The following is a 25,326-nucleotide window of genomic DNA, read 5'->3' on the forward strand; positions in this document are numbered from 1 at the left end:
TCTATAAAATGAAGACATTTCAATGTCTAAAACATTCTCCATAACATAAAATTCTAACAATCTTTACATAAACTAAGTATACAATTTGTTACTAAATAAGGCATATAAATTAGGCTGGGATAACTAAAATATGGTACCAAGCCTTAGTGACAATAGACCAGTAGACATTCTTTTTATACCAGCGTCATTCTTCATAACATTTAGGATGCGATCACGTTTTTATGTGGAAACTTAAAGTTAAAATTCATCTATATCTGTAATCGTTACAACATTTTTCTCAGATAAACAATAAATAAAGCTAGATTCAAGTATTGCTAGATTTACTCGAAATAGTTTACACTACCTAGATATAGTCAAGTAAAAAAAAAATTCAATTACTTTCAATTTTATAATACTTTTTTATATAGTGACCGGTTGTAATACAGTGCATAATAAACTTTAAAGTGCAGCAGGAATAGAATGTCACAAATTCAAACGGCACGACCGATCGTTTTGCAAAGGCTGACTGATAGTCGAATGACCAATCCACATTAAGGGAAACGAACATTCCTGCCGTACGTCTGAGTGACATTTTAAAGCAAGCAGAACAGCTTGGTTACAGCGGGCTGCGCTCACGCACGCACGTTCACTCGCCACGTTCGATAGAGGATCATTTAATATGTAGTTTAGGCGATAACATTCTTGCAAGTTGAAAGCTCAAATAAAATTTGACCTTGACTATAACTTAAATATGAAGCGACAAAGTATAAGTGTGATTGTAATCTGATGAGATGTGTTTTGCCAATGACTATTTAGGTAGTATTATGGTTATGTAATTTATGAGAGCTAGAGAATCATCAATGAAGGAATATAATGTACCTAATAGTTTGTAAAATTTTTATTTATTTATTTACATCACATAGAACTTACTATCATTACAGGATTCTAACCTAATTCGACAGTGTTCTCAATTTTCATATATTTAGATAACCAAAACAAACAAACAAAAAAGGTACAAATGTATGATCTCAAACAAGGTTAATGTGTAAATAAAACAAAAAAATACCAAAAACCATTTTATTATATAAAACACACGTTAAATAAGTTTATCACAGAGTTTCGTATGTTATCTACTGTCCAGTTCCTATACTGTAAATGTAATGTAATAAAATATAATAATATTACTTTATATTTTCTTATTGGTAGCTGTTCATTTACAATATAGGAAAGGGATTTTAGTGAACTTTTAAAAACCTTTTATAACTATATAGGATTTGAGTATATCTTGGAAATCCGTACTTTCGTACAGAGTTGGAATCTCAAAAAGTACATAATGTTCTCAAGGGAGATAAAGTACCTAAATCAGTTTTTATGGTATAAAGATGGCAAATAGTATCTTATTATTATTTGAATAAATATAAAGCGATGAAGATTTTAACGGATGAGATCCGTTTAAATAACCAATTGCAAATTTAATAAATGCTTAAAATAGTGTTAAACACGATACAATAATTAAAAGGTTCTAAAAGATCACAGTTTCTACTTAAATCTAATTCTCAAAATGGACGGAACTTGAAGATCATTTGGTAACATTGTAAAATATATTTAAATGTCATTTAATTTAATATCTTATGAATTAATAATATTATATTGATATGCTATGAGACTGTTGTTTTATTGCATTTGATCCCTTACATTAACATATTTTCCGACATCATTTTTTACACAATGAAGACATTCGATGTCCGTAAATAAAATATTCCACAACATACAGTTCTAACAATTTTTACATAAATTAAGTGTCTAATTTGTTCCTAAGTTTCACTAAACTCAAACGTCACATAATTTTAAGGTGTGTAAGTTCCGTTCAGACTTAAAATTAAGTCACGTTTGAGTTTTACAAGTAGGTTTAACTTTTCTTGAGCTCTGAAAAATGTCCACCATTTGGCCCATAGAATTATCTCAGACCTAGGAATCCTAAGGTTAGTATTATAGTGAAGTGACAGTACTAAGGTCCTCACTATCTTGGGGGTAGAAACCGTTTTGAGGTGGAGGGTCTACCAGTGAGGTGGACTGCCCGCTGCAGTGGAGGAACATCTGGAAATAGATATAAAATAGATATAAATAGTATTTAGTTCAAAGACATATTCAAATTGTAAGAATACGATTAGATTGTTATGTTCTATGGAATACGAATCGATATGTTATGGTGCTGACAGTTATCCTTAAAATGTTAATGCTCAAATCGCTCAGATAATCCTGAATATAAGAATTCCGAAGTTTTAAGTTCAGAAGTAGACAAATTATCTGACATTAATTGTTCAGTTTATAATGAAAGCGATGAAAATACTTTACCCACCTATTCCACTACAGGACACTAAACACAGAATCTTTAAGGGCACATTACATTTTTTTTTATTGAAGTTTAATTTACAATTTATCTAGTTTATTTATTACCTGTTCAAGCGAGGTAGTATTGATGGTGAAGTCTTCAAGCAGTCCCTCCCGCTGTAGTGTGGTGAGCCAGCGGAACGCGTCGCCCACGCATGTGCGGACTTGCTTGCCGTCAACTAGTTTAGACATTATAATTAAAGTTTAGACATTATAATTAGTTAAAATCAATCTGTTTTAATGTGAATAATATTGTTGAACGAATACATTTTTTAAGTATTTTTTTATTATAGTTTTATTTCAATTATTACGCAGGAATTATTATCCCCACCCCCCCTAACACACACACGTATACACTACATAAATTGACATAAAGTAAATTCATCCATTTCAAATTTTTAATCTTTGAAAACATTTAATATTGATATACGACAAGAGAACATATTTTATAACATACATACATATTAAAGCTATATATACTTACTGTTAGCAACACTAGGCACGATAAAGTGTAGCGCAGCTTGATGCGAGACAGTTAACGTGGCGTGCGGGATTCGCTCACGCACGCGCGTCCACACGCCGCGTTCACCTGCCGCGTTTGAACCGTCCGTGCTCACACGCGCACATACAACGTAACCACCGCCAAACCTAGGCATAGATATTGATAATGCGTTAAATTTACTTATTTACAAAATAAGTGTATAAACTCCGTGTGTGATTAGTAAAATTTAATGCACTTGACCATATATGCTTAACACGTTCACTGCGGCACCTAAAATGCCAAACTTACCGTTGTTGCGGCATGTCTTCCATACTTCACATCGGCAAGTTCACCACTGTGCGTCATGAGCCATTTTTATCACATCGCACCTTCTGACTTTGAAGGTTAATAATTTCATGAAATTTCAAGATATTTCAAAATTTTTTTTACAGATAATAGTATATATAGTCTAGTATATACCGCATTAATAGCTTTTAGTTTGACCCAATAGTTTAAAAGATATGAGGGAAAATGTAAACCCCTGATTTTGTGAAAAATTATTTGCCATCCCGCACTTCGTTGGTACGGCATGTTTACAGTAATAGCGATGGGAAACACTGTAAAATAAAACATCGATATCGATATAAATCAATTTTGTATATTTCAGTCTGTTTGTTAACAGATAACGAGATCGTCGATACAAAAAAAAACACATATAAAACAAGGTACTTGATAGAGTACTATCAGGAAATTGTTCAGTAACTTTTGTTTTAATTTGTTCAGTACCTATTGTTTTAATGTTTTATATTATTTTCACAACTGTCATCACATTTTTGCATTTATGCTACGAAATAGAAGAAAGTAAAAAAACTAAAGCCTCTAAGGTATCATTGTCATTTAAAAAAACTCAAAAGAAAAGTGCTTCGGTCCTGGTGCATCACTATGCGAGACTGACACGCGGCGCGCTCGCAGTACAGTGCGGCATGAGGTGCTTGTCCATGGCAAAATATTTGACATGCCGCACACAAAAGAAATGGTTTCTTTTCTATGCGTTAGTCCAATATTTTGCCATACGATTTTTAAACGAAATTGAGTCCTACTTCAAACTGTGATCACAAAAATATATTTGTCTCTTTTCTAGTCATTGATTAACATATAAAAAACCTCGCCGCACCACGGTGAAAACTGTGATTTTGGGCGCCGCACTGTGGTGTAGTCGCTGATGGCCCGATACTGGACATGCCGCAGTGAACGTGTTAATGCTTTGGTCAAGCACACATGGTAAACATAAAACGTTAACCAAAAATTTGACTTTTACAAAGCATTTGACCTAGTAGAACTTCCTAATCTTTTGTGTTATCTCAATAACTATGGATATCAATTATTTAGCCCAGAACATTATATTTTCATATCTTCAGAATACAATGTTATACAATACATCATAATAAAGCATTTATGAATTGAAATATAACTTACAGTGCGTTAATTAACATTGGTGTTTCACAGGGATCTATTAAACTCGCGTCAGGACACGTGACCTGATCGAAAAAGCGTAAGACGGATGGATATCAAACATGCTCAACGTTAATAATCAAGTTTTCACTTCTGCCGGCACTCCCGGAGTGCAACCCGTCTTGTTTTGTTTTGTGTCTGTTTCCCCGCACTCACCTGGCGAGGCTGTCCCCGAGCGAGGCGAGCGCGTGCAGGCGCGCGTCCCGCAGCAGCGCCACGCGGCGGGCGGCGCGCGCGTCGTGCAGCGCGTGTGTGGACAGCACCACCGCGCGGCCCGCACTCACCTGGCGAGGCTGTCCCCGAGCGAGGCGAGCGCGTGCAGGCGCGCGTCCCGCAGCAGCGCCACGCGGCGGGCGGCGCGCGCGTCGTGCAGCGCGTGTGTGGACAGCACCACCGCGCGGCCCGCACTCACCTGGCGAGGCTGTCCCCGAGCGAGGCGAGCGCGTGCAGGCGCGCGTCCCGCAGCAGCGCCACGCGGCGGGCGGCGCGCGCGTCGTGCAGCGCGTGTGTGGACAGCACCACCGCGCGGCCCGCACTCACCTGGCGAGGCTGTCCCCGAGCGAGGCGAGCGCGTGCAGGCGCGCGTCCCGCAGCAGCGCCACGCGGCGGGCGGCGCGCGCGTCGTGCAGCGCGTGTGTGGACAGCACCACCGCGCGGCCCGCACTCACCTGGCGAGGCTGTCCCCGAGCGAGGCGAGCGCGTGCAGGCGCGCGTCCCGCAGCAGCGCCACGCGGCGGGCGGCGCGCGCGTCGTGCAGCGCGTGTGTGGACAGCACCACCGCGCGGCCCGCACTCACCTGGCGAGGCTGTCCCCGAGCGAGGCGAGCGCGTGCAGGCGCGCGTCCCGCAGCAGCGCCACGCGGCGGGCGGCGCGCGCGTCGTGCAGCGCGTGTGTGGACAGCACCACCGCGCGGCCCGCACTCACCTGGCGAGGCTGTCCCCGAGCGAGGCGAGCGCGTGCAGGCGCGCGTCCCGCAGCAGCGCCACGCGGCGGGCGGCGCGCGCGTCGTGCAGCGCGTGTGTGGACAGCACCACCGCGCGGCCCGCACTCACCTGGCGAGGCTGTCCCCGAGCGAGGCGAGCGCGTGCAGGCGCGCGTCCCGCAGCAGCGCCACGCGGCGGGCGGCGCGCGCGTCGTGCAGCGCGTGTGTGGACAGCACCACCGCGCGGCCCGCACTCACCTGGCGAGGCTGTCCCCGAGCGAGGCGAGCGCGTGCAGGCGCGCGTCCCGCAGCAGCGCCACGCGGCGGGCGGCGCGCGCGTCGTGCAGCGCGTGTGTGGACAGCACCACCGCGCGGCCCGCACTCACCTGGCGAGGCTGTCCCCGAGCGAGGCGAGCGCGTGCAGGCGCGCGTCCCGCAGCAGCGCCACGCGGCGGGCGGCGCGCGCGTCGTGCAGCGCGTGTGTGGACAGCACCACCGCGCGGCCCGCACTCACCTGGCGAGGCTGTCCCCGAGCGAGGCGAGCGCGTGCAGGCGCGCGTCCCGCAGCAGCGCCACGCGGCGGGCGGCGCGCGCGTCGTGCAGCGCGTGTGTGGACAGCACCACCGCGCGGCCCGCACTCACCTGGCGAGGCTGTCCCCGAGCGAGGCGAGCGCGTGCAGGCGCGCGTCCCGCAGCAGCGCCACGCGGCGGGCGGCGCGCGCGTCGTGCAGCGCGTGTGTGGACAGCACCACCGCGCGGCCCGCACTCACCTGGCGAGGCTGTCCCCGAGCGAGGCGAGCGCGTGCAGGCGCGCGTCCCGCAGCAGCGCCACGCGGCGGGCGGCGCGCGCGTCGTGCAGCGCGTGTGTGGACAGCACCACCGCGCGGCCCGCACTCACCTGGCGAGGCTGTCCCCGAGCGAGGCGAGCGCGTGCAGGCGCGCGTCCCGCAGCAGCGCCACGCGGCGGGCGGCGCGCGCGTCGTGCAGCGCGTGTGTGGACAGCACCACCGCGCGGCCCGCACTCACCTGGCGAGGCTGTCCCCGAGCGAGGCGAGCGCGTGCAGGCGCGCGTCCCGCAGCAGCGCCACGCGGCGGGCGGCGCGCGCGTCGTGCAGCGCGTGTGTGGACAGCACCACCGCGCGGCCCGCACTCACCTGGCGAGGCTGTCCCCGAGCGAGGCGAGCGCGTGCAGGCGCGCGTCCCGCAGCAGCGCCACGCGGCGGGCGGCGCGCGCGTCGTGCAGCGCGTGTGTGGACAGCACCACCGCGCGGCCCGCACTCACCTGGCGAGGCTGTCCCCGAGCGAGGCGAGCGCGTGCAGGCGCGCGTCCCGCAGCAGCGCCACGCGGCGGGCGGCGCGCGCGTCGTGCAGCGCGTGTGTGGACAGCACCACCGCGCGGCCCGAGCCTGCTGCGCGTGCGCACGCGGCGCCAACGCGCCCGCGGGAGGATGGGTCCATGCCACTGGGGGGAGAGGGGTTGTGTTATGTCAAGTTGGCAGCAAATTATATGTCAAGTTGGTAAAGAAACTAAATGTCAAGTTGGCAAAGGAATTAAATGTTAAATTGGTAGAGAAATTAAATGTCAAGTTGGCAAAGGAATTAAATGTCAAGTTAGCAAAAAATCTAAATGTGAATTTGTTAATAAGCAACACACACAGTTGTTGTTGAACAGTATGTCAAGTTGGCAAGAATAATATTATGTGAAGTTTGCAACTGAGTTAATAAACATTGAATTTCTGAACTTTATTTATAACTAATAAAAAATGTATATGCTACCTAGTAGGCTCATCCAACAACACTACAGGGTTGGTCCCCATGAACGCGACAGCAGCACACACCTTGCGCTTGTTGCCGCCGCTGAGCGCACCGCACCGCACTGCTGCGTACTTGGTTAGGGAGAACTGCTCCATTGTGCGGGTTATCACCTGTGACATGACAAGTTAAATGTATGTTTATTGTTTGTGTAGTTCATATTGTATTGTGTTTCAAAGACAAAAGGCTAAATACCCCTTTTTCATTGTTTAAAAGAATATAACATTATTGCATTAAATAAAAAGGTATACAATCTTTTGAACATTACAGATTGCAAATTATATAAAACACAGATAATATAATATAAAAAAATGTTTAAGTGTCATAAATTGTAAAAATAAGTCAATAAGCATTAAATGAGACCTATCAATTATCAAATTTAAATTAAAAAAAAGGAAATCTTACCTCATCCTGCTGAGCGAGTCCCCGTAACTGGCAGTAGAATCTCAACGTCTCTTGCACCGTCAGCAGCATGTCCAACGCGTCTTGTTGCGGGCAGTAGCCTGGAGATTGTATGAATTTATAATACTGAAGCAATACTAAGCAGAAAGGGACTTATAGTTCTGCATATGTTGATTAAGAAAAAATATTTAAAAACACAACTACGTCGGATTTTTTTATTAAATCTATCTTTAAACTCTTGTTTTCATCCTTATCTTTGCGCAGCCGGTATGTACCTCTCTGTTAATGTGGGCATTATGACTATACATAACCTTAAACGTAAGCACGCATGCGGGTGGCAAAATCAAACGGTTTGCACGTTAGGGGTGTACACATAGATGATAGAGTTTTAAATTCAGCAACTTAAAAAAAATGAACCAGGAATTTTTTGAGTATTTTTTACATATTCAGCGAATGCAACACTAAATATCCCTTTAAGCTTAATACGTCGATGGTGGGACACCCTGTATATACACTATCTATACTAATATTATAAAGCTGAAAATTTGTTTGATTGAACGCGCTAATCTCAGAAAGTACTGGTTCAATATGAAAATTTTTTTCGGTGTTAGATAGCCCTACAGCTCGCCGTCCGTATCCCGAACTGGGCTTGTTCCGTACTGGGGGACAGACACACAAACACACTCACTAATATCCCCCTTGGAGAGCTGGTCGCGGCTGGCGGGTCGGTCGGCGAGCAGCACGTGCCCGCGCGAGGCGCGCAGCTCGCCCGTCAGCAGCGCGAACGTGCTCGACTTGCCCGCGCCGTTCTGCCCCAGCAGGGCTGTGCACTGACGGACAAAATATTATTAACTTTGATTTTCAGAATAAAAAAATATTGGTTGTCTGTAAAGTCGGTTTACTGACGATAGCTGAACGTGACAACGTCCGATTATGCTTCTTTATCACTCGTTCCGCGCTCTCGCTCGCACTTCAAGCCCTCAGAGCGAGGTAACAACGCATGAGTCATGTTTTTTCGTGCGTGCAGCCGGCTCTATCGAATTATAAGACGTTGTCACGTCAAAAAAGACCTAAATTTACTTTCAATTTAGTTGAAAATTAAATTTATAAAAAAAATAGCACACAGTAGCGATCCGTCTGGTTTCCAAAAAGGGCAGAAGTAGAAGTGCGTTATGCTAAAAGATGAAAACAGTTCAGGACAAGTGTATAAACCACAGGTCTTAGCCGTTAGTTTCATAGTATATAGTTTAGTTCCATCATTCGATAACCGATAACCGATGACCGATGTTTTTAAATCGCGAAATTTCGAACAAAACAAATTATTTTTTGTCTAACTAAAATTTTCCTCGGACACTCAATATACAAATACAGTCAAGTTAAATTCTTCCCCCCCCACCCTTTCCGAAATAAATTTCAACACAACCAGAGGCGGCTCGTGACAAAATTTTATGGGTGTTCACTTGAAATAAAACACTGAAAATACATGGTGTAAAGCAGTACATTTATCAAAAAAATTACTTATAAAGGAAATACCTACATACGTCTTTCTTTTTGGTGTGCAAAAATATCTATAACTTAAAGCGACAAGACATTCGTAAATATCTGTTGTTGCTTTCATCACAACCACACAACCACGGTTTTTTTTACATATTGTTCAGATTTAAACACACGCGTATATGTTTTCGTTTTTGTCGTACATTTTTGCGTAAGATCAAGTTCAGGCCGTGGCGGTCCCTTAGCTTTACATTCAAGCCGAATTTGTAACGTTTTATCACACTTTTTAATGAACGCCACATTATAATTATTGTTCATTTTAACACTCACAAGTAATACTGATAAGTACAGGCTATTTCAACACGTATTTTATAATTTTAATTAGAAAATTGCATGAATCGCGCGCGTGCATTGAAGTTGACTCGAGAGTCGAGTGTTTGTTTATATTATAGAGTATAGACGTAGCAACTGGCAACGTCGCAATCGCTGTCCTGCCGGGCGGTAAAAACGAACCGGCAACGTTTGCGGGTGCGGCGCACCGAATTTTGCTACTTTTCCATAGAAAATCTTTTGTTTCACGCGCAGGGCTCTGGCAAAACCCTCTCTTTCACTCCTATTGGATTTCGTATTAGGAAATGTACTAAATCTTTTTTCATTGGAGCACAATCGTGAGCGCACCGCTTCGCGCGTTACATAATACAGTAGGTATTATACAGGTGTATGGGATGATGGAATGATGGATATATTCATTGGTATTAACAGTAGTTTTAAAGATTACGATTGATTTTAAATAGTAATAATTAAATTAAGGAGTATGATTTTATTATAATTATTTATGGGAGTTCACTGCACCAGCGCTCCTTAGGGCGAGCCGCCTCTGAACACAACAAACCTGCGCAAGCGGCACTCCTAGCGTAAGATCATCAACCGCAAGTTTTGGTCCACGAGCGCCCGCGAACACGCGGCTCGCGTGCCACAGAGATATCCCGTCATGAGTGTCAGCCACGGTTGAGTTGGATTCCACGCGCTTTAGCGAGTGGCTCTTTAGTTCTTCTGAGTCTATGAAACCTGGAAAAGTGTTGATAGGTTTAAAAAAATACGAAAGTGTCATATCAAAATATAAATATTGACTTATCAAGTTGTTCATGAACAAATCAGAAATAAAGAACATCATCTTATGATATGGCTAACAAGGCTTTTAGGTCATAAATCGGCATGCTTCTTTAAAGGATATTCCACACAAATAATTAAAAAAAGAACACTGTATATCAAACATATGCCATTTTTTAAAAAGAAACGAAAAAAGTTAATTCACCACCAAACACCAAAAAAAAGGTACTTATGTAAGTTTGGTGCTAAAAACACTCACACTGATTACACATCAGACACTACTATAACCTACCCGCATTAATATTCCCAATGGTGCGCAAGCGCAGCGGTGCAGCAGCCGCCGACACTCGGCGCTCTTCCCGCGCTACGTCGGGGTCCGTGTGCACGTGTTTGCTGAGCTTCTTGCTTATTGCCTTGCGGGAGTATATCCTGTGAATATTGTCAAAATTTCACTATGTTGAATAAAACACTTCGTTTGTTTATTCGTCACAAGTTTCACTTCTGACACGTGTTTTTTTTCTCTTTTAGGACTGTGTGAATTGAGATTGTGTTTATTGCTTGCTAGCTTGTTTTGAGTTGTAGGTCGTAATTTCAAAAAAAAATATTTATTATCACTTCTAAAAGCCAACAAAAAATACGTCCAACATCTAATTGTTAAAAAAAATAATTATAATCGATAAAGAAAGAAAGAAGAAAGAAAGAAAGAAAATACGTTTATTCGGCAATCAGTAAGACACAATCATCACAAAACATTAATAAAAGCAAAACAAAAACATACAAAAAAGAAATGGAAAACAATAATAAAATAAAACAAAAAATAAATCAATGTAATATGAAAGTGCCCCCGTATCGCCAAAAAGGACCAAGTTCAGCATGTGCCAGGCATATTATGCCTGGCGCTGGTTTTCAACAAGATCCCTTTAAGATCCGACTCACGGACGTGAGACGACGCAATGATAATAATAATTAAAATAGGGTTTATAATAAGTAAGTAGTGCATTTTGAGTGTATGAAAATCATATATATAAATATCACATATAATTATAAAGTAATATAATAAAATAATACAATAAAACAGATATAGGTACATATATACATTACATTATACATCATATTAAATTACACGCAGGCCTAAAATAAAGAACATTGTCCAAAGCTACAAACACATCAAATATAATAATAAAATTATCCCATGCCACAAACACATAAAATATAATAATAAAATTCAGTGAAAGAACAGAACACGAAAACAGAAACAGAAACTGGACACTAGCTTATCCTACGCTGCTCATCGATCAAGTAGTTTTTAAGGTGTTTCTTGAACGTGTTAATATTAACCAATAACCTAATCGGTGGGGGCAAGTCGTTCCATATTTTTGATGCTGCATAGCGGAAGCTGCCTCTAAAAGTAGTCGATCTATGCTGAGGAATAATAAGTGTCTGAGCGCAACTTCTGCACGCAACATCCCGACTATTGGTTGTCCAGTTTAACTTTTCATAAAGGTAAATGGGCGTACGGGTCTTGATGATCCCAAACATAAGAGACGCCAGATGCAATTGGCGCCTTGCCTTTAGCTTGAGAATTCCATGCTTATTTAAGAATGGCGTGACGTGACTGCGAGGTGGAATTGTGTAACAGTAGCGCGTACACGCATTCTGTACTCTTTGTACGAGCCTTTCGGTTCTGGCCATGAGACGTGGACCGTAGACAGTATCACCGTAATTAAGTTTAGATAGAACCAAAGATTCTATCAAACGCACTCGAAGGTCCTCCGACAGGTATGGACGCACTCTATACAAAGTTTTTAAACGGAAAAAACAATTACTAACTGTGTTAGTGATATGTTTCTCATATCTTAGTGAGCTATCTACATAAAGACCTAGATTGCGCGCCTCGTAAACTCTCTGGATTGTCTTACCTACGATTTTAACATCAAAAGGTGGCATAGATGTGATATACTTTTTTGCACCGAATAACATATACTTTGTCTTATCAGGATTTAACACCAAAGCATTTGTGTCAGCCCAATCTGCAATACGTGAAAGGTCATCATTCAAGTGTTTTATAGCATTATCAAAATCATTCGGAAAGAAAGAAATATAAACCTGAGTATCATCGGCATAAATGTGGAACTTACACTTTTTTATTGAATTAACTATATCGGCCGAGTATAAAATAAATAGGATGGGGCCCAGAATAGAGCCTTGGGGAACACCTCTATCAAGAAGACCAAAATCTGAAAATACGGAGCTACCATCATCCAATCTGATTTCGACACTCTGCTGACGGTTGTATAAATAACTGTGAAACCAGTGTACTGTGCTGTGGCTAAAGCCATAGTAACGCAGCTTCGACAGAAGCAAAGGAATACTTATACAATCAAATGCTCGGGAAAAATCAAGCAGCACAAGGATGGTACACATACCCTTATCCTGAGCGGCCAATACATTGTCCGTTACGTCCAACAGAGTTGTTGTGGTACTATGGCATTTCCTAAAACCAGACTGAAATACGGGAAGCAAGTTATTGTTCTCAATAAACTCCGTAAGTTGCCTACAAACAACCGCTCCAATACCTTCGACATGCACGGCAAAACGCTTATCGGCCTCAAATCCTTGAATGAAACAGGGTTACGATTCTTAGGCAGAGGCCGAACCAAAGCTTTTTTCCACAAATCGGGAAACGTCGACGTCAAAATGGAGCCATTAATAATCTGAGTTATAGGTTTCAGGGTGTGAGGAAGAGTTAGCAGCAGCATATTCAAATTTATTCCATCACAACCCCCAGCGTTCGACGCGAGTCCCAGCAAATATTTTGACACAGTGTCTTCAGAAACAGTTGTTAATTCAAAAACCGCCTCGCTGTGCAGATGGGAGTCGAAGAACATTAAGGATGTTGAATCTACAATAGCACTACCTGGGACTTGTAAAAAATGCTGATTTATTTGATTGGGGCAGGACAGATGTGGTGGGAGCTCATTTAATTGTTTGCGAGGTAAAACATTAGATTTTATATTTTTCCAAAGCACCTGAGGTTCATTTATTTTATCATTTATACTAAAACGAAAATAAGCTACTTTTTCATTATGTAAAGAGGACACGACGAGAGATTTCAATTGATGGTAGTAATCCTTTTTAGAATCTGTCTTAGATTTCCGATATTTAGATAAAGCGGCATCGCGTAACTTCATCATGGTTTTTATAGTGTCAGTAATCCAGGGATGTGAGGGCTCTTTGAAAACGATTGTCCTAATGGGTGCATGTAAATCAAACAGCGCAATAATGCACTTTGAGAAAGCCTCAACCATTGCATTTACTGAGTCCAGATGCATGAAATTATTCCAATCTATTTTACTCAGGTCTTTATTTAAACTTTCTCGACAAATACATTTAAGAGGACGGAATTTAGTTACATAAGGTTTTAATCTATTTCTTTTTATGTTGAACTCACACATAACGACAGAATGACCAAGACTAGATCTGTATGGTTCGACTGTAACGTTCCTAGCCTGCAAATCCGTGCAACTAAATCGATTAGAGTTTGACTGCCTTCAGTAAAGTGGGTAGGAGCAGAAACAAGCTGTGAAAGGCTCAAGGAAGAAAGAAATTCATTTATTTTTAAAGATTTAGAATCATTACAATTTATCATATTTACATTGAAATCCCCCAACAATACACAATGATCAACTTTATCAAGTGCACTTATTGTGTCAGTCAAAGTATCCAGAAACAAATCCAGATTAAGCCACGGCGGACGATAGGCTGTTCCCACCGCAATATGTTTACCGTTGACCACTAACCTCAGCCACATTTGTTCAACCGATTCACAGTTTGGATTAATTGGGATGGTTATCGTTTTAACCTTTAATCCACACCTGACATAAAAACCTACCCCGCCACCACGGCCCGAGCGCACCGTCGCAGGCCGCGGGACATGCCGCAGTCGGTATCCGGGAACAACAGGAGCGCGACCGTCATCTTCTGCCCGTAACCACGTTTCATTGATGGCGAAAATGTCAAAATTATATCGCACTACCATCGCAATAAAGTCATCATGAAATGTGCCCAGTGAACCCACATTATGCAATCCAACTATAAGGTTATTCAACACCATTGCTAATATTACTCACTAAAAATAATAATAATAATAACATCAAATTAAATAAATATAATAAAAAACGGTAATAAATATAATAAAAAGTTAAATGTTGTATATAAAACGATAACATGGCAATAGAAATATATATTATGTATAAAAAGATGTATAAATATTCATTTAAATTGTATCTTCTCAATATCATTAATTGCACCACAATAATAAAAACAGGTGTTAAAAAATAAAGGTTCAGTTTGTGGCGAAAAGTGTAATATGTAAAATCTATACCAATGCACTTATGCGATACAAAACGTTTATACAATATAATATTATCTGTTATTAATGATTCAACAATGATATAATATATTAGGAAAATACCACAATTCACAACAATATTAAACATAACAATACAATAAAAGTACATTGAGACAAATAAAAAAGGATGATCGTTTAGATACTCCACAATATAATGTTTTAATAACAATAACAAAAAATATTTTAATTCCTTATAAAATGAGTAGTTCAAAAATGGTAACAAGTAATAAATAAACAAACCAATTAACAATGAATAAATGAAATGTTTAAGCAAATAGACTGACAATATTATTAAGTAGTAAATAAACATTTCTACAGCCGCGCAACACAATATAAGGCACAAACAAACATTATAGGAATTATCGCATGAACAATTATGGTAAAGTTTTATATAGATATATGTATAAAAATGTAATTTTATAGTAGGCAAGGGACTGCAGGGTACATATTATTAATACTGTTTCCATTAAGATAATAATAATCTGAAGGTATATAAGCAATAACAAGTATAATATGATAATATAACAAGAATACAATACCAATATTACAGAGTAACGGTTAAAAACAAAGATGAAACGTAAAATTCTATGAGTTATATTATTTGCACTAAAAACATTAATAATTGATTTAATGATCAACCCTATATTATGCTGCGCCAAATATACGTTGTATATCTTCTTCGCAACGGATAAAGCATACAGAATCGTCGGGTTTGTTTCTAGCGAATATGCGACCCCGCTTTGACCAGACATAACGCCAACCACGACTAGTGCCCGCTTCGCGCGCCATCCGAAACAACTGGCGGTTAAATTTAGTGAGACGTTCGTTAATATAGAAGCGCCTGGGTGGGCCCGTCATATCCAAGTCGGCAGTAGTGGCGCCGCGGCGCACGCGTGCACTCCTCAGCAGATCGTCGCGCAGCTGGCGGCGCGCGAGCCGCACGACTAGCCGCCGCGGACGGGGCGCCGCGGCCGCCGCGCCCTCTGCCGGCCGCGCTCCGATACGCTCAGCGCACACGATATCGTGCGGTTCAATTTGGATTCCGATTTTTGAAGCAATTAAGATAGTCGTGTGTATTGGGTTTTCTCCACTGGTCTCGGGCAAGTTAGAAATCTCAATGTCATTCGCCAATAGTTCCTGATCTCTGTCGTTAATGTCGCTTTTTAATTGATTAATAATATTATTAAAACTCTGGGATGCGCTTTCGGGAGACGTCTGCATATGCATATTTTCTAGGACGGTCATGCGTTCCTCTAGGGCACCGATACGATAGCCGTACTCTAACATGCTGGACCTAAATTCCGCCAACTCATCATGCAGCGTCTTAAATTCACAACGAACTTCGCGCAATATCTCCTCTTTGATTTTTTTTAGTTCCAGACAAAAGTTCACTGAAACATCCCGACCGGCTGTGCTATTGGGCGGGGGAGAGGTGTTCTGCACATGATCGTGTCGCCTCACCGGGGTGTCGGATGAATTATCACGTGCAATATTTTTTTTACATTCGGGACACTGCCATAACGTCGGTGTTATTCCCGTAATAGATAAGCCCACACAGGCACGGTGATAGACGCCTTTACATTTATCACATTTAGCGGCATCTGCCGGCGATAAGAATTTACCGCATCCACCACACTTAGGCATAATCAATTATTTTTAAGTAGTTCTGCACAATATCGATAGATGTCGATAGTCTTGAAGCCGGTCAGTACCAACAGATGGAGCTAGCCTTGATTATAACCAGCTGATCAGTGTTTATTTACTTTTTTCATACGCAAATATAATTAATGCTATGGTTCCAGAAAATCAAGATTACAGACCTTCCTTACTACAGATGCATTAATTTGGGCTATATATTAACTTGATTCTTTCAAACACGTACCACATTAATTAGTTGAGGGGTAGTTTTAATTCAGTTGATCCGTTACACAATTATACTTTAATGTTTTTTAGTATTTCCACTGAACACTCAACTTTGCCAACATAATATATGAAAATTTAAAAAAAGCACTTCAACATAACATTGAGATTAAAACTTTTAAGCCGTTTACACTATTTTTATTTTAAATACAACAGTAGACTATTGCGCACAGTTTGACATCCGTGACGTCAGATCGTTATGCCCCCCTAGTTCTAGATAACATTTACCAGTTAAACATATCATCGAAACAGTGGTACTCTATAGCCAGGTTGAGCAGGAAGAGAACCGAACCCACTGCCACCAGCGAAATGTAGTGGTAGCGCACCACTGTGCCACTGAGGGGGTCGCGGTATGTGTCCATACCGAACTGGCCTAACACCTATGGGACAAAAAGGATTGATATTTAAAGATATCGATTTTTTCGTCATTATGTTAAGGAGAAGATTCAATTTATAGAGGAAATATGTTTAATAAAGAAAATTTACTGGATGGAAAATTTCATGGGCAACAAATACCACCCACTCGGTAGGATTTTTTTTCAATCATAGTAACAATTTGCAATAGAAACCAATAAAAGTTCAAACTATACTTGAAATATAATATAAAATCTACACTAACCTGTGCTTGAATAGTATTCTTGGCAATTTCCAGCAGTCCATCCGCGAAGACGAACTGCGGGATCAGCATCAGCACTTTGTGAAGCACCCAGCGGGCGTGGTCTGTCGCCTGAAAATTTTTAGTTACTTATTATAGAGCCGTGATGTATTTATTTGTGAAATTGGAAAATATTTATTTGTAGCATGATCTAGGACAGTCAAATTACAATACCAACCGACGTTGTCCAGGACTGAAACTTTAGGACGTTTTGCAGCAGTCTGTTATGAAGACAAAGTTGCCTTCTATATCTTGCCTGCATTATTTTATATTTTTTATCTTGTTAATTGTCTAAATGGCTTATTGATAACTGATAACTAAGGTGCTAAGGAAATGGTTCAAAAAGCTTTCTGTGATTTAAAGTATTCACTAAAGATCCAGGAGTTATCCTACCCTACTAATGAAATGTCCCATACTCACATCAGAATCGGATATAATATCGAGCACGAGGAGTACAGCGATGCCGGCGAGCGCCGCGAACGTGTTGCCGCAGAACAGCGCCATGTTGGCCAGACTCGCCGAACTGAACGCTTTCTCTAGCACGTGCACTACGCCCGCGCAACCGAAACTGAAGATGGTAATACAGTAGAACCTCGATAAGTTAAAGTCCAAGGGAAACACAAAATATTTTAAGTTATAGAGGTTTTAAGTTATCAAGGGTCTATCCATTTTACACTGCTTCTATAGCTTTTAATTTATCAGCGTAGGTGAGGGTTGTTAGTTTCCTTTTTCGACTCATTTTAAGCCAGTTTTATCACAAAGTATGTAAAGTGATGTTTCCAGGACAACAATCAAAAACTTATGATGCAAGTAAGTTGTTGTCATAAAGCTAACCGCCGCAAAGCTTTGAAGAATTTCGATAAAGCAAACAATAGGTAATGTATGGTTTACGTTAATAATACATAGTAAACACGTGCAAGCAATAAATACCGAAACCTTTTGTTTTGACACTCTTTCAAAATGACTCATTGACAAACAATTTTATGTTATAGAGGTTGTGGAAACATTTCTTGAAGTTACTGAGGGCCAATACAGAGATTATTTATTTAAGTTATAGAGGTTGCGTATTTTAAGTTAAAGAGGTTTTGGGCTCTGATGGGAAGGGAACACATTATTTTTTGAAGTTACAGAGGTTTTTATGCTACCGAGGTTTAAGTTATCGAGGTTCAACTGTATTTTATTTTTATAGGCCGTTTATCAAAAAATAGTAAGAATACAAATTTTTATATATCCAGGTAATATAACAGCATAATAATGATTTAAGAAATAGATTTAACAATATTTTTAGGTCTACATTTTTTGGATAATGAATAAACATAGATAAAAAATGGTCCTTCTAGTTGGAACCTAAAGTTTATTATAGATATTTTTTAGATTTATATGACTATTGACTCACCCATACAAGAAGATAAGTAGACAAATGGCAGGCAAGTTGTTCCGCGCTACGAATACTGGGAAGTTGAACACCTTCAGGATGACCACTGTGATCGCCATGTTTATCACTATTACCTGTTGAAAAAGATTGTGGTTATAATTAGGTCCAAAACTTTTGTACTGTGTTTTCATCCGATTACAAAAAAAGGAGTTCTTATTTCGACTGATTTTTTTTTGTGTTGTTACCTCTTCTTTATTTTAAGTATAACTTTATTTTTGTAAGCAAGTGCCTTCTGGTTAGTCTATTTAAAATCTGCCCGGTTAAGACAATTTGAGAGCGAATTAGTTTTTTTGTTAAAATAAAATTTTAAGAAGTATTGTTCGTTGTTCTGTTGATTGTTTTATAACTAAAAAACAAACAAACACTATTATCACCCACCAGCATATCACAGATAAGGGCGGTGGTCCAGTACAGCACGGGCGACACGCCGCACAGCAGCTGCAATCGCTTCTGCTTGTCGCATCGCTCCGCTACCAGGTAGAGGGCGGCCCCAGCGCTCACGAGGCTGTAGCCCACTACTAGCATCGCTGATATCCCCGCGTCGGCTATGTGCTGGTACCTTAATACAAGGGAATAAGGTTGATAATATGAAAAGTTATTCATAAGTAATAATGCCCGATAAAATTAGAATATTTTAGATCCGATTTACAGAATAGATAGAAAATTTTCAATCTAACTTCAATGTCACGTTATTGGAAGAAACTAACAAAAAAACAGACAAAAAATAATATATCGTTGGTACCGCTTTATAAATATGAAAAAAAACAAACATTAATTTGTACCGTTCACATGACAAAGCTTCATTACTAAAATTACAAAAAAACGGGAAAGTTTGAGTCGGACTCGCGCACGAAGAGAAATACATCATTTTTGAAAATTTCAGCTAGAGACAGACATACAGCCTTAGTAATACGGTCCCGTCTTACTGTTTGGATACGGAACCCTAAAAAAAAACAGAAAACATTCACTCCTTAAAAAATTCACTCACACATTATCCTTATTAATCTGTTCATGCGATATCTTCAAGGGGTGTGTGTACAGGGTGACCCTCCCCCCTCCCCCCACAGCCCTGCGCAACGCGTTGTTCAGTTCGTTCAGGTAGCAGGGTAGCGCGTGGTGACCCTTGTTGTTGTACCACGCTACAAGGTTGGTTATGTTGTTGCTGAGGGATGAGGAGTAGCCTCCATAACTGGAATTATAAATAAATATAATATTACTAGCGGTTCGCCCCGGCTTCACCCGTGGTACCTACATGTTTAAACTATCCTATCTCTCAAGTTGGATCGAACTGCACATGGTGTGCGAATTTTATTATAATCGGTTAAGTGGTTTAGGAGTCCATTGAGGACAAACATGTGACACGAGATTTATATATATTAAGATTGGATTAAATGTATACAGAATGTATTAGCCACATAATATTGTAATTAAAAACATCTATAATTTGTAACTACATTCTTGCAAATAAATATAATTTGAATTTGAATTTGAATTTGAATTTTGAATTTGAATTTGACGACTAAGATCTGTTACAAAAACAAAAGTTTTATTAATTTATTGAATAAAAATTGGTAAATTAAGATCGCATGCATTTTTAGGTTATATTTGTGGTATTTGAAATTGTGAATCATGAAGAGGAGATAGAAGTCTGGTAAATTAGTTTACTTTTCATTTGACTTTAATAAAAAGGTGTGCAATTTGACTGTATTTTTATCGTGGAGGATTTGGATCGAAATACAATCCGAAGAAAGTTTAGGCTGTCTTTTACAATTTACATTTAGAAATATTTAGTTTTAGACCTGTGTACGTAAAGGGAATATATATGCATATTTATTTTGCATAGAATTTTCAAAATATTGAATTCCTTTTAGACTGATTATAAAAAGAAAAAATACAAACTTATTTTTAAAGAAATCTTACCGTTTCTCGATATAGATTGGCTGACTGGTAACAATCCAATTGTTCAAAGTTTTTGCATCAGGTAACAGCATCAATTTTGGTCGATCCACTTTGTTTGGAACATCACATTGTTGAGTTGCGTTTACACACTTGCATGTTAGGGAATCCTGGATAAAATATCATTTATAGAATACTAGCTTTCCGCCCGCGGCTTCGCCCGCGTTTTCAAAGAAAAACCCGTTCCCGTAGGATTTCCGGGATAAAACCTATCCTATGTCCTTTCTCGGGTATCAAAATATCTCTATACCAAATTTCATGCAAATTGGTTCAGTAGTTAAGGCGTGATTGAGTAACAGACAGACAGAGTTACTTTCGCATTTATAATATTAGTATGGATTTAATATCTCATACGGGTATTCATTTATATATTTCTTATTATAGTTAATTACAAAAACAAAATTTTGTTATTACCTGGCTGGTCCAGTTTCTAGCTTGCTCCTGAGATCTTAAAATGTCCAATACTCGTTTAGCGAGCCCTGGGTCTACCTCCGGTGAATATATTGATGGTTGAGGTCTGTAATTATTTTATCATTATTATTACAGGAAATTATGGAATTTATGGATAACTTATTTAAACATATTTTGGTTCTTTTATGGTGGAAATTAGTGGTCAAATTAAAAAGATTCGGGGATACTAAAAGCGAAAATTAAAATAAAGGTACATACATATAATGCGAAGTTGTTACGATATTCAGTAATATTGACTCAAAATCATACAAATTTCAAGAGTGACACTTCAAAAACTTACATTAAGTAATCAGTGGATTCTTCATACAGATGTCTGTTCAATTTGAGTGAAATTTCATCATTGGCTGGAGGACGGATGGTGGCGAAACCCATGGCTATCGTCACGAACAGAGATGGCAGGATTATGAGCAGGAAAAGCAGCATTCTGGAAAATATTGAATAAGTTCTTAAATAGTTTGTGAAGTTTAGAAATCAAGTAAATTTAGAATTTTATAATATAGGGAGATCTTCAAGTGTAGACTTTACAGGTAGACCTTCTTAGCTTGCTATCAGGCGAGTTTGTGGTCAAGAAATTCCCTATTGTCCATAAAAAAATAATTCAAGGTAGCCTTAATTATTGGTTAAATAAATTAGCATTATTCTACATGAAATGTTTGCGCCAACGTATTTTTCTTTTGAAGTGAAACTTCTTTAGGCGCGTTGAGAGTAAAATGTCAAAGTCGCGTCATGATAATACCATCATGGAGTAAAGCGACGATTTTGGTATCTTTGTGTCTTGTCAAAGAAGTTTCACTTCTGAAACAGGTGCTCGGCACACACGCTCTTTTTTGTTAAATAAAGAGTAAAACATCGTGAGATCTGTTTGGCCTAATTGAAGTGAAACTTCTTTATCGGGGTTGGACAAAAATTTTGTGTAACATTTTTGCGTTACGCCGTACGCGTGACATTTTTGCGTTACGCCGTACGCGTGACATTTTTGCGTTACGCCATACTCGTGACATTTTTAAGGTCATAAAGAAGTTTCACTTCTTACATGTGTACTCTAGTACACGCATACATTTTTTTTTATAATAGTCACCTGTTCCGTGTATAATGCATTAGTCGTTTATGCGCAAGCGCACGTATCTGCTGCACTTTAGAAGGTCCCGCGCTGAGCGGGACCAGCGGCACGTGCACACGCTCCGTGCGAGAGCTCGCTGATGATGTGCTTTTGGATGCTGTGTCTGTGGGGGGTAGTAAGAACATTTGTTGGATGGAATTATACTAATATTGTTTGTATGGATGGATGTTTGTTACTGACACGTTTCACTACTGAACGGCATTGGATGAATTTTTACAGGTATAGAGGTATGTCAGAATAACACATGATTTATCTTTCGCGTTATTTACGTCACAGAAGTTCACCGAGTGATTTTCCCGTTTATATTGCGTCATGCTTCACAGACAACACAACGTGTATTTTTAATACCATATAAGTATTGTATAAATTGTTTTCATAATGTTCTTGTGAGGCTGTGTGCCATTAAATTAACGTTTTCTTTCTTTCTTTCTAAAAAGTTTGCGGAAGTTTTATTTGTGACGACGGATATAGCATGTCCAAAGTTATAGTGATATTAAGTGTAATATTCGAATAAAGCGATTTTATACAGATTCGTTCGACTATTTTTGCTTGAAAAAGAAACAAATCAATCAATACAAATATTCATGTTTTTAATAATATTAGGACGTGGGTTAAACATGCCCAAAAATATTATCAACTGGACAAGAGTATTATTGTTATAAAATAAGTGAAATAAAAATTAAATTATTTTACACTATCAAAAAGCTTACCACTTTCAATGCTATTATCCTGTTGTGAGCAGATGTTGAAGAACACTTGCTCAAGGCTTGTGCACTCCATACTGTAGTTACGGTAGCCCAGCGATTCCTGATTCTGCTCTAGATTATTGCACAGGGCTACAAAACTGGAAAAAATAAAAAAGAATGTATTTACAGAAGACAATGGTCAGTAATTATATATAAGTTAGAGTAAGAAATAAGTGGGATTAAAAAAAACGATTAATTTAAGTAACAATCATTGGAATGATAGCAATCAGGCATGTACTGGACACAAAATATCAAAGGCTAATGTTAAGATTATTTAAGAATCCTAGTAATTTCCTTGTCAACAAATTGTCACTGAGAGAATAATCGAATCTATCAATCCCAACACTTTATTTTTTAAATCATTAGATAAACAAACTCACTCATTATTAACTCCATGTTCATCATAGAAGGGCACATTGACCTCCACATCAGCCCCACACACATCAACCAAACTTGCATTCTTGGCCACATTTCTGGTAATTTCTAGAACTTTCTTTGTCTTCTCTTCTATGTCTTCGTCTTCTTTTTGTGGAAGTTGATCGAATTGTACGGATAATTTGTATCCAGAGCCAAGGCTTCGCTTTATTTCTATTGGCGTTCCTGTTGTGTGGACCTGACCCTGTGGCGTTGATTTTAAGTTAAAAGATTGATAATTTAAGGCTACAGTTAAACTGATATTTCTATACATTTCGTATATTATGTAACTGTGGGTCTAACATTAAGCTAGAAAAAAAATGTTAATCAATCGATTACATTTTTAAAAGAAAATGAATAAAAGAAGAAGAACATGAGATCAGAACAAGACCAAAGCAGTATGAATAATTCTCTTTTTTATTTACTCATTTGAGTGGAAATCATTATTTATTATTAGTTTTATATTGTTACCTTGTGCATGATGACGATCTGGTCACTGAGCAGTTCAGCTTCATCCAAATGGTGAGTTGTGAGCAGGATTGTTCTGTTCTCTCGAAGCTTCAATATCATCGACCAGATTTCTCTGTTAATTAAAAAAAAACTTAGTTAAAAGAGGTTCTATATTCATACTAGGTGGAAAAAATACCGTAAATATTTATTTTATGTTTTTAGTTACTTCCAGGAAGATCAATATGATGTTAGTTCTATTCATATCTCATTTTGTTTTTAAAGTGTCTCTATTTTTACACATTAATCAAAAGCATAGGAAAAGGCAATTTATTATTAAAAGTAAAAAATGACTAACAAATAAATAGTACTATACAGGTTGAATAAAAAAATCGAAAGAATTCGAATACTAGCTCATGACCAAATTTTCTCTATTCTCTAATTCTCATCTATTAATCCATACTAATATTATAATTGCGAAAGTAATTCTGTCTGTCTGTCTGTTACTCAATCACGCTTAAACTACTGAACCAATTTGCATGAAATTTGGTATGGATATATTTTGATACCCGAGAAAGGACATAGGATACTTTTTATCCCGGGAAAATGACGCAATCCCGGAAATCCCACGGGAACGGGAACTATGCGGGTTTTTTTTTTGACTGCGCGGGCGAAGCCGCGGGCGGAAACCTAGTAATTAATAAATCACATACCTCCTAGCATGCGGGTCCACCCCTGAAGTGGGTTCGTCCAGCGTCACAAGCGGCGGGTCACCGAGGAAGGCCAGCGCGACGCACAGGCGCCGCCGCGTGCCGCCCGACAGGCGGGAGGCCGGCTCGTCGCTTATTGCGCCCAGGGATAGTACCGAGAGCAGGCTGGGGTAAGGGTAGAAGTTAGGAGGGGGTCTTTTGTATGAATATTTTTCTTTTTGTAATGAGTTAGGGCAATTTTTAAATAGAATTGAAAATCAGACATTTTTTGCTAAGTCAATGTTTTAGGATAAATTGCTATGGTAAATTGGAAATAATAACACATGGTGATATTGAGTTTCAATATTTGGTCACATCAAAAATTATCGTAATAAAATTTTAAAATTGCTAAAAATGCATTTAATTTTCAAACGAATAAATTGAAAAAAATAACATTTTTTTACCTTTTTGTTTTAAAAGTTTCACTGTACACACACTCACCCCTCCACGTCGTCCCGGGAACCCGCGCCGCGCAGCAGCCCCGCGTACAGCTGCAGGTGCTCGCGCGCGCTGAGCGGCGCGTGCAGCACGTCGCGCTGCGGGCACGCGCCGCTGTATACACACACTCACCTCTCCACGTCGTGGGGGGGGCCCGCGCCGCGCAGCAGCCCCGCGTACAGCTGCAGGTGCTCGCGCGCGCTGAGCGGCGCGTGCAGCACGTCGCGCTGCGGGCACGCGCCGCTGTATACACACACTCACCTCTCCACGTCGTGGGGGGGGCCCGCGCCGCGCAGCAGCCCCGCGTACAGCTGCAGGTGCTCGCGCGCGCTGAGCGGCGCGTGCAGCACGTCGCGCTGCGGGCACGCGCCGCTGTATACACACACTCACCTCTCCACGTCGTGGGGGGGGCCCGCGCCGCGCAGCAGCCCCGCGTACAGCTGCAGGTGCTCGCGCGCGCT

The 25,326-nt window shown here is 40.5% G+C and overlaps 2 protein-coding genes across 2 annotated transcripts in view; both read right to left on the minus strand.

Annotated features, from left to right (window-relative positions):
* Positions 1 to 1,642: 1,642 nt before the first annotated feature.
* ldd (lipid droplet defective) overlaps positions 1,643 to 25,326 on the minus strand; it is an 89,460-nt gene continuing 65,776 nt past the window's right edge. Inside the window, exons 48-71 of the mRNA XM_090116576.1 lie at positions 24,869 to 24,979; positions 24,392 to 24,553; positions 23,703 to 23,814; positions 23,198 to 23,436; positions 22,782 to 22,915; positions 22,030 to 22,174; positions 21,232 to 21,375; positions 20,895 to 20,997; positions 20,445 to 20,590; positions 19,513 to 19,713; positions 18,903 to 19,083; positions 18,486 to 18,598; positions 17,510 to 17,657; positions 17,054 to 17,161; positions 16,663 to 16,814; positions 10,396 to 10,532; positions 9,886 to 10,061; positions 8,188 to 8,329; positions 7,503 to 7,600; positions 7,062 to 7,210; positions 6,568 to 6,747; positions 2,855 to 3,018; positions 2,437 to 2,549; positions 1,643 to 2,076 (exon numbers count right to left, since the gene is read on the minus strand). Coding sequence (XP_089972702.1) covers positions 1,969 to 2,076; positions 2,437 to 2,549; positions 2,855 to 3,018; positions 6,568 to 6,747; positions 7,062 to 7,210; positions 7,503 to 7,600; positions 8,188 to 8,329; positions 9,886 to 10,061; positions 10,396 to 10,532; positions 16,663 to 16,814; positions 17,054 to 17,161; positions 17,510 to 17,657; positions 18,486 to 18,598; positions 18,903 to 19,083; positions 19,513 to 19,713; positions 20,445 to 20,590; positions 20,895 to 20,997; positions 21,232 to 21,375; positions 22,030 to 22,174; positions 22,782 to 22,915; positions 23,198 to 23,436; positions 23,703 to 23,814; positions 24,392 to 24,553; positions 24,869 to 24,979 — 3,466 coding nt within the window. The 3' untranslated portion in view covers positions 1,643 to 1,968. The remainder of the gene's footprint in view (positions 2,077 to 2,436; positions 2,550 to 2,854; positions 3,019 to 6,567; positions 6,748 to 7,061; positions 7,211 to 7,502; positions 7,601 to 8,187; positions 8,330 to 9,885; positions 10,062 to 10,395; positions 10,533 to 16,662; positions 16,815 to 17,053; positions 17,162 to 17,509; positions 17,658 to 18,485; positions 18,599 to 18,902; positions 19,084 to 19,512; positions 19,714 to 20,444; positions 20,591 to 20,894; positions 20,998 to 21,231; positions 21,376 to 22,029; positions 22,175 to 22,781; positions 22,916 to 23,197; positions 23,437 to 23,702; positions 23,815 to 24,391; positions 24,554 to 24,868; positions 24,980 to 25,326) is intronic.
* On the minus strand, positions 14,977 to 16,592 carry LOC149897346 (uncharacterized). Its single transcript, XM_090116920.1, has one exon. It carries the CDS (start codon positions 16,156 to 16,158, stop codon positions 15,160 to 15,162), a length of 999 nt encoding a protein of 332 aa, XP_089973046.1. The 5' UTR covers positions 16,159 to 16,592; the 3' UTR covers positions 14,977 to 15,159.

The sequence above is a fragment of the Colias eurytheme genome, chromosome 26 (assembly GCF_061535395.1).
Source record: "Colias eurytheme isolate Ceu_HAF_F1 chromosome 26, ilColEury1 Martin Lab GWU primary, whole genome shotgun sequence".
Lineage (NCBI taxonomy): Eukaryota > Metazoa > Arthropoda > Insecta > Lepidoptera > Pieridae > Colias > Colias eurytheme.